This window comes from Anopheles coustani, chromosome 2, assembly GCF_943734705.1.
Source record: "Anopheles coustani chromosome 2, idAnoCousDA_361_x.2, whole genome shotgun sequence".
NCBI lineage: Eukaryota > Metazoa > Arthropoda > Insecta > Diptera > Culicidae > Anopheles > Anopheles coustani.
This window is the reverse complement of record NC_071289.1, coordinates 52,150,777-52,159,566: the sequence shown is the minus strand read 5'-3', so window position 1 is coordinate 52,159,566 and position 8,790 is coordinate 52,150,777. Positions and strand designations below refer to the sequence as shown.

The 8,790-nt window shown below is 42.2% G+C and overlaps 1 protein-coding gene across 1 annotated transcript; it reads right to left on the bottom strand.

The window, feature by feature from the left end:
- Positions 1 to 1,970: 1,970 nt before the first annotated feature.
- Positions 1,971 to 8,772, bottom strand: LOC131264604 (myoferlin-like). Its single transcript, XM_058266880.1, has 12 exons — positions 8,389 to 8,772; positions 8,178 to 8,327; positions 7,934 to 8,116; positions 7,589 to 7,855; positions 7,104 to 7,517; positions 6,847 to 7,031; positions 6,554 to 6,778; positions 5,877 to 6,482; positions 5,647 to 5,767; positions 4,456 to 4,803; positions 4,282 to 4,382; positions 1,971 to 2,205 (listed from the first exon to the last, which is right to left on the bottom strand). Exons 1-12 carry the CDS (start codon positions 8,770 to 8,772, stop codon positions 1,971 to 1,973), a joined length of 3,219 nt encoding a protein of 1,072 aa, XP_058122863.1.
- Between the last annotated feature and the right edge of the window lie 18 nt (positions 8,773 to 8,790).

The window sequence follows — 8,790 nt, the reverse complement described above, 5'->3', positions numbered from 1 at the left end:
ACCAGCATGAATTTTAATTGCAAATCATATGTTACCACCAAATACCTTTATCTGGTATGGTGGCGATAAACAAATACTCAAGGACACTTCACGGTACTTCCTTAAGTTCACTTCACTCTCAGCTCACTACAACCATTTTTTACCAATAGATTTTGCGTCAATGGATTGTTAGTGCACGGCAAACACAGACCCTACTGATTTCCAGAGAGCATACAAGAGATTTTATATAATTTCACAATGTCATAAAGCGCATACGTTAACGTCGCTTCGCAAAAGTTGCAAACACACTACCGATAAGGATCCACTCGTTGTCACTAGGATGCTCGGAAAGGCTCAGGGGTGATGCGTTCGGATAGCTCGACGTCCGGCGGAACACTGACGCACAGGCCACAGGAACGAGTTAAATTAAGCAAATGATTCGAGCCGGGCGGGAAAATGGCACCCTTTGGCAGAGGGGCCGTGCTGTGTGTGTGTATGTGCTTAGGAATGTTGGAGAAGCTAGCAAAAACCCCCTGGCCGAGGGTGGATCGAATGGTGGCCATGCGTTGGGAAGCAAACAAACATGGGAACTCCTTGGAAAAATGGTGGTTAAAGGATAAAGCACACCCAGCTAAAGCGATGACAGCGTTTATTCACAAATTTCTACAGACCCCGACACTGTTGGGGTTCCCTGCTGGTTAGTTGTCCTTTTTTATCTTTGCTTTTGCTGGGAAGGGAAAGTTGAACCGACAACATATGCAACAGTTAGTTTAGTTCCGGCGACGAGGCACGCATGGAAGAATACCACCTCGAAGATAAAGCGTATTCGGGCGCGCGCAGAGAACGCATCGTTTAGCGCGTGTTGATGGAAATCATCGGGTTGTCTGGCCGATTCCGCGGGGGGCGATTTGCCTGCCATGGAGTGCATAGATTAATGATTACGATAGGAAACGATCATCGGAATCCAAACGAGTGTCTTCCGCAACGAAACCGGCATGATTAGTGCTTTCGGGTGAACATAAGGTTTCGTTTCAGCGATGGTGCAGACTCGACGCCATCTCGACGACGCTGCGGGGTTTGTTTTATTTTAGAAACGAGTGCTCACTTTCCAATCCATACTAGAAGTATTTGGGAAATATTACTTTCAATTAGATGAGATATGTTAGCAGGAACCTTTACCTTCATTTTTAGTAAAATGTTTATCTTTCTATAGAGCTCACAGTCCTTATAAAGCCTTTGAAGATATGTACAACATAAAACCATAGTTTCTTGGCGTTTTTGCTGGTCAAAACCTACCCACCAACCAACTATTCCCCACCCATTCTAGGCAGAACTTCCCTCCAGGCCAGAGAACGTCGATCTTATCGCTCATTACATTAATGGGTCTCGGGACAGTTCCGGTTCGGTACGCTTCCCTGCTTTTTTTTATTCTGTTCCCGACCCTGGCCATTTTCTCGTCCGGATAATACTGAAAGGGTGTAGCCCGGTACCGAGCTGTCCCGATGCCCATATATCAGCGGGTTTTCTCAATCTGTCATCGGTTTCGCTCATAATGGATGGTGATTTTACACACATGTGGAAAGCTTCTCTGGCGCCGTAGTTTAATGGGGCGTTAGATCGCTAAACCCCAAAATGTTCAACAGGTGCTCGAATGTGTTCTTTTTCCGTAACATGAAACCTTGCCAACGAGGGAGTTTTGGTCCTCTTTTCTGACGCAACATTCCATACCCTGTTACATTGGTGGTTCAAAATTGAGTCTGCCATCATCTGGCATCAACTTTTCACACCGTCCGTATAAACACACCTAGGCTCCCCCACATACGCCTAATACAACTCTGTCTATATGTATTGAAACGGAAAAGAAAGTCTACAAACGTATCAGCTAAATAATTACCCGTTTTAATTAGATAAGATACCAAAGCACCGATAAGCCCTTCCGTGAACGTTGCGTTGAGGTCCTTCTGGCTGGATGTCGTTCAGGGGGAACCAGTCTATCCATTCGAGACCGACGACCTGGACTCGCTACTCCAACCTGTGGATGACTTCCGCTGGTCGAGCGTTCGCATCATGAAGACCGTCGGCAGGTTCACCACCAATCCGTAGGCCAGCAAGCATAGCAGCAGCATGACTCCTACCCACACGAACGACCTGCGAACCCGGGGCCAGAGGAGTTTGTTGAACGTTCTAGCCGGTTGCTGCAGCCAGTTGAAAGAAACCTCCGGTCGGCTGCGAGGTGCGACATAAGATGGAATACAGGAATGCGATTAAGAGATGAGAAGGAGATGAAAACAGAGGTGCGAACCTAAATGCAACGGGAATAATTCTCCGGGATGTGTCGTTTCCACAAGAGTGGTTCTGAATCGTTTCTTGTCAGCACGTTCGAAAACGCCGGTGTAAACTAAAGACTGCCAGAAGGCTAGCTATTGTATTGTTCGCTTTTTTGGGTGTAGTTTTATGCAGAAGTTTATTACATCAAAATCACTGGTTTAATGAAGAGTGAAGACCGTTATCAGCTTCTATAGTATGAATACTATTTTCATACTTCATTTTCTATATCAGCGTTATTGTTTCATTTTCATACACAGAATATAGTGACTATCCTGCGCTTATGAAGATGAAGGTATTTTCACAACACAACAGGCTTAGCAAATTGTGTATTAAGAATGTTTTGATACAAATTTTTACTTAGGACAATATGTAACAAACTTTGGGTAAGTGCTTTGGGGTTAGTATATTTATCCCAATATACTACCTAAGAAAACCAATTATGTAGCCGAATCTATAAAACAGTCTCTTTGAAGACTTTTCTATCAAAATACATCACCGCACGACCACGCTATGCCGCGTTTAATTGAAAATTGGGGAGAAAAATGATTTGGCATATGGGGAGAAAATGCCTTTCTGGACATTTTACGATGCTTTTTTTATGATTTATGGTTAAAGAAACCAGGTTCTTATTAAAACGCTTAAACTTAATCCGACATTAAAGACATGTGTAGGCATATATTGCTCCAAGGAGCAATCTACAACAAATCAACTGTGACTCTAGGAGGTGGGAAGTAATAAATTTTGTTTTGTTTCATTTTGAATGTGCTTTATGCTTGCGTTTTGATGAGGTGGTGTGCTTTGGCTGCTTTTAGCACAATGTTAAATTATATGTTAAGAACCGTAACGCAATCGCTCGAATGTAAGTCTTTAAAATATATGTTTGAACATAAAACATTACTGCTAAGTTTTACGAAGTTTTACATCCTAATCCGAATTTTATCTCGTTTTCTCTGATAAATTTCAATAAAGCGTAACTATTGTACCAAATTTTTTATTTTGGTATGGTATGGTAATTGGCGCCCATGGCGCAACGGTAGCGCATATAATAATGTAATAATAATAATGTACTAAATGCATTAACGGAATTAACTTCATTGTTTTGATTTTTTAAATATGATAACTCTGTCATAATTCTACAATTGAAATCTTTCTATTGTTGAAAATCTATTGTCAGTGTCATAAGATTTATCAAGATAAAAAAGTATCGATTTACCTTTAAGTAAAAGTATAGATCATCCAATGCTGGCCATAATGTGAATAAATCTCGAAATATTTTGGTTAACATTTAGTGGTAATGTCTAGAATAGCGAAGTGAACGACCATGCGTCTCCTTTAAAAACTACTTCAAAATTATTTTATAATTTCTGGTCAGGTTCAATATCGAGAAAATCTTATAATCTTATAAGTCTTTCTGACTTATTGCTGTTATTAAGTATTTCGAATTTTTAAATGTTATTAGCGAAAAATTCTGCTTTTATTAATTTTGCTTGTATTTTAGCTAAATTGTAAGTTCTTAAAACTTAGTTAAACAAAATGTTAAAAAATTCCAATGAAGATTGAAAATAACAGTCATTATGTCAACATCATGCAATTTACCAGGAAAATACAAATAAATAAAAAAATAGTTCAGATAAATAGCGACAATTTTTTATTGGTTTTCGATAGTGTGCGTTCCAAACAAAACCCTAAGGCCTAAACTAGCGCTGTCCTAAGTGGAAACGATAGATCCCAAATAATTTCCCCGAGGACAGCCCAACGTCGGCATTTAATTGAGACAAATGGTTCAACGGGTGAAACCATAAAAATGGGCACAAACTATATGACGGCAGGCCGGTGGGTGTGTTCGGTTTTGACGCACTGCCTTGTACGGATTCGTACCATCGATGACGAAAAAGCTAATCTGCCGAATCGGCCATGGGACATGTTTACGCCAGAAGGGCAATAATGGCCGTCTTCGGCACCATGTATACTTACAGCGGATCGGGAAGATGTTGCGGTGATTCACGACCCCTGCCGACCGGTGTCTGAGTGGCATCTTCTTTGCTGAGAATCTCCAGCTCCAGCTCGATTTTTCCCTTGGAAGTTTTTGTTTAGTGAACAAGAAAACAAGGTAATAACACAAACCTAATATCCGATAAAGATATTTACCGTCAACGCAAGGGTGTTCCGTCGTTGGCGGTTCCCGGTTTTGTCACCACTCGACACCACGTGTTGGTTGCCATGCACCGGAAACCATCCGCGAACGTGGCGCCGGTGGAAGAGGTTCAATAAACTGTGCCTGCTTCCGGTTCCGGTCAAGGATAGGCCTCTGTCCAGCTTACACCTTTCGGCGGTGGGCGCTGGCGGGGGTAGACGCGCGAGGTTCAGATCCACCGTCCCGAGAAAATCGTCCGCCGAGAACGAGTCATTATCCCAAACCTGCACCGTTAGCACTGGAGGAAACTTGAGTTCGGTGTCGTATTGCTCGTAGAAGGCTTTTTTGCGACGAACCACCAGCTAGGAATGTAATCAAATCTTAATTATCAAAGTTATCCCGTGCGGCATTAGGAACTGGTAACCTGTTCCCACCGCCCCACGATGGGATAAGAGTCGGACATTTTGGCGAAAAATCTAAGCCTTTCTATGGAAATGTCACAACAGTTCAGATAAGAAAAAGGTTTAGAATAAATTAAATAAATTGATATTGTTGCGTTTGTACTCTGTCAAATTCGAAAAAAAGAAAAAGTATAATTTTGAGATATTTTTAACGCAATGCCGCAATAAACGAATTGATTGCTTTAAGTTTCAGCATTTTCAAATATATCTTTTTAATAATGTTGTCAATGGTTATTAAATAAAATTATCTCATTGGAACAGCTACAAACATTAAATAAAAATGGTTTTGTAGGCAAATGGAGAAAAAACACGAAATTTTCACAACATCAACCTAAACATGTAAACTAAAATTTTGAAAAATTCATTCGCCTGAATTTGCCCCTTTTTAAGATACAAAGATGATCCAAAGCTATGGTGCGTATCAAATCAGAAGGCGATAAAAGCAACGCTTTGAAGCAATGCAATGCTATAACAAACATGCTTTTTAAAATATTGGATTATTTTTTTCCTAATACAGTGGCGCCATCTGGAACTCGAATGTAGAAACTGTTATGATTGTTAAAAATAGTTTTTGTTGTAAATAATCAAATTCGTTGTAAAATTCGTCAAAAATGACCGCCTGGTTGTTCTACCTTATCCCATCGTTCAACCTTTCCCCCGGTAATAATTAGTGCGTACACCGGTAGCCTCTCAAGATGTGGCAGCAAATTTGGAAATCAATCAGTTTGCGACGGTTACACTTACCATACCGTCAGCGGGGGAGTAGCGAAACGGAAATATCATGCGCCAGTTGAAGTTCCCTTCGCCGGTTAGCGAACGGTAATGAACGTCGGTGTGTTGAGCTTTGCTGAACTCCTGTAGCCAGCTGCAAGAATGAGATGAAGCAGAGCACGTGGCGGAACACGTGACAGAATAGAGTAGTTAACCCGACTGCTCCAACTCCCATATCTGACTGGTCGATGACCCCGACTGACCATTTAACGTAGATATCGCTCATTTCGGTGCCGAAAATGTTACGCTCGTCCAACACCACGTCGGCCGTATTCCAAACGATGACCCGAAGTTCGTGGGGCTGAGGCGGCTGCGGTGTGATGTCCAGCGGTTGCGGGTGAAGTTGACCGGGCTCGTAGACTTCGACCCACAGCTGAACCTTGCCCTGCTCAATACCGGCCCTCTTTGGGTGATAAAGAGAGCGCGTTTCCACGTGTTCGGGTGTCAACGGGAACCCATCGGGAAGTTCCTCGAAACGGTTCAAGGCCAGCAGGCAGAGTTGCTCCGTGACACACTCGGAGGCATCGATGGTTTCGGCTTCGAAATCAACGCCACCAACGGTTATACTTTGCCCCCTGATCGTCGGTTGACCCAGACCATGCTGGACGCATCGAGCCACCAACATCTCCGACGGCTTCGAGGCGTGGCGCCAACGGTTGGATCCGGTGGACCGGTAACGCTTCGGCAGTCCAAACCCTGGAAGATGTTTACTCCAGAACCGGTCCTCGATGTCGATGCAAGTGCTGCCGATTAAATCGTCCGGCGAGGTAAAGTCCCGATCGTATATCGAGAGATGTAGAATTTGATCCCTAAAGTTTGAATAAACATAACGATAGGTGTTTCTAGCTTTAAGAATGTTAAGTTCTGCAAGGTTCGCTACCTTGGTAAAAGTCCGCGCATTTCAAAACGTCTCCCAAACACCGGAGATGACTGGTTCGGAATGTAGTACGCCCGGTCCCGAACGCACTCCTTGCCGTATGTTAACACAATGTATGCATCTGACTCCGATGCGATGTCCCGAGAGGTAAGATTCAGAGCCTGCACAACGTAGACGACAACGGTTACTTCCACAGGTTCGCGAATTCTTGACGTTCCGTTTTCAATGCTTTAATAAAGACTAATACGTGATGCACAGTTGTGATTCCTAAAACTAGTTAACCAAAGATATCTTACTCGATTGCTTGTTGTGCAGGTGTTTCTTTAATAGGAGTGAATGTAATTTTACACTTTAAGACTCCATACATTGCTTTTTTCCGCTGCAATTCTTTACTATTTTTAACTTTGTACAAAGGATAACTTCCACTCCAATCCCTGAATCCATTGAATTTAGGATCTTTTTCAAGCTCGGTAGTGTAAATCTATTGAGATTTGAGAATAAAAATAAGTATCAAAGTAATAAAATCAAAATTTACATGTTTCAACTTTCTTACCTTCACCATTGGTTCATGGCAATCTTCTGGTACAAGACTTTTATAAAAACTCGTCCACCAGGTACCTTCATCGGTTGAAATATTTTTCTGTGTTGGAGCAGTTTGCTCTTTCAGATTTCGTAGATTTTGAAAAGGGGTTTGCCAAACCGAAACAACCTTCGTCAAATGTGTGAGAAGATTATCGGAAAGTTGGTAAGGGACATTCGTCGCATGCGAGGGATTGGTATTATCGTCTACAAGATCAACGATGGTGGAATTAACAGAGCGAGCTACGGATCGTTGCCTTGGATAGACAATGGATACATCCGAGTGGTTGATGATAGCCACTCCAATCGTTTTGTTTCGATTCACATCGGAGTAATCAAGATGCTTAATCACAATAAGAGGCCAGTAATGCGAATTTGACGGAAGGTGCTGTTAATTGGAGAAAAAAGATAATTATCATCTATCGTTCTGCACTTTGAAACTTTATCATTTACTCTTACCAAGGTGCATGTTATCTTCTCGGCGGGAAAATTTGTACTCCCTCCATAGCAAACACCGGAGACCCCGCTGCACAAATCAATTTCCCCAATCATGACCTTCATAATTGATTTATATTCTTCCGGACGCATTTTGAAGTTCAATTGGCGCAATCCGAAAAATAATATTTCCATTTGATAGAGATACATTGTTGGAGCAATTGCTTGTGTTAAACCAGGAGTGACCAAGATGTCAGCATCCGAGTCACGATTGCTCATCGATGAAGGAGCCTTTCAAAGATGTAAATTGATATGAAACAACGTTACCTTTATTTCATCATTCAACATTGTTCATTGTGCAATGCTTACCTTAACAACCTCGCTTGAAAGCAGGACTTCAGCAGTTCGAACTCCCATTTTGTAAAATGGAACCCACCGTAAGGTAGTTCGCAAAAGATGGCTGAAGTTGGTTGATTCTACCGACGGAAGCTCGTCAACCATTTCGGTTCTATCAATAATGTCTGATTCTATCCAGCCAATTCCTATTGTAGTCTGAGAATGCTTTCATTATTGATGGATTTCTTTAAATTTGAAGAGTTTTTAATCAGCTTACCGTTTCCTTTCCCTCAGCTTGCAAGATACACATTATTGTGCACCTTTGTTCGTGTTGTTGTTCGCTTGATTGGACTTTTAAATCCATATAAGGAACATTTATAAACTGCATCGTTTCATTCCAACACGGAGAAACGGTTTTAGTAAATGCCTGCAATGAGATTTACTTGTTGTATATCTTTTATGGTTTCACACGAACATTCTAAACATACAATGAGACTCGAATGGTAATTTTCGAATGAAACCGTCAACTTCACATTGCATAATTCCGTTTCATCGAAACCGGAATAGATACGGCCTTGATACACATGCACCTTGCAGTTCAGTTGCCATGACTTCATGTGATTTTCCGCCGGTCTGTCAATCGTTCCGTTCGTCAAGGGACTTTCCGGTGCAAAAGCACTGGCACCCTGCGGGATTTGCTCGTGGGCGTCGGTACCAATCACCATAACATAGTCCAGCTTGGCGTAGATGCAACCGCAGTGGTCAGGACATGAGTGATTGCAACTTATCGACCTCGGGAGGATTGCGAGTCGTTTGCCAGTGCACGAGCCTGGCAGATGCGAAGGGCTTGGTGGAAGAAGGTAATCGGCCATACTGAAACGACTGACGGC

Bases quoted from the DNA above. Each gene is read 5' to 3' on its own strand.
- LOC131264604 (XM_058266880.1), bottom strand. From the start codon at position 8,772: ATGGCCGATTACCTTCTTCCACCAAGCCCTTCGCATCTGCCAGGCTCG. The intron at 7,032-7,103 runs GTAAGAAAGTTG...AAATCTCAATAG, and splicing joins GCCATGAACCAATGGTGAAG to ATTTACACTACCGAGCTTGA. The intron at 4,383-4,455 runs GTAAATATCTTT...AAAACTTCCAAG, and splicing joins GGAACACCCTTGCGTTGACG to GGAAAAATCGAGCTGGAGCT.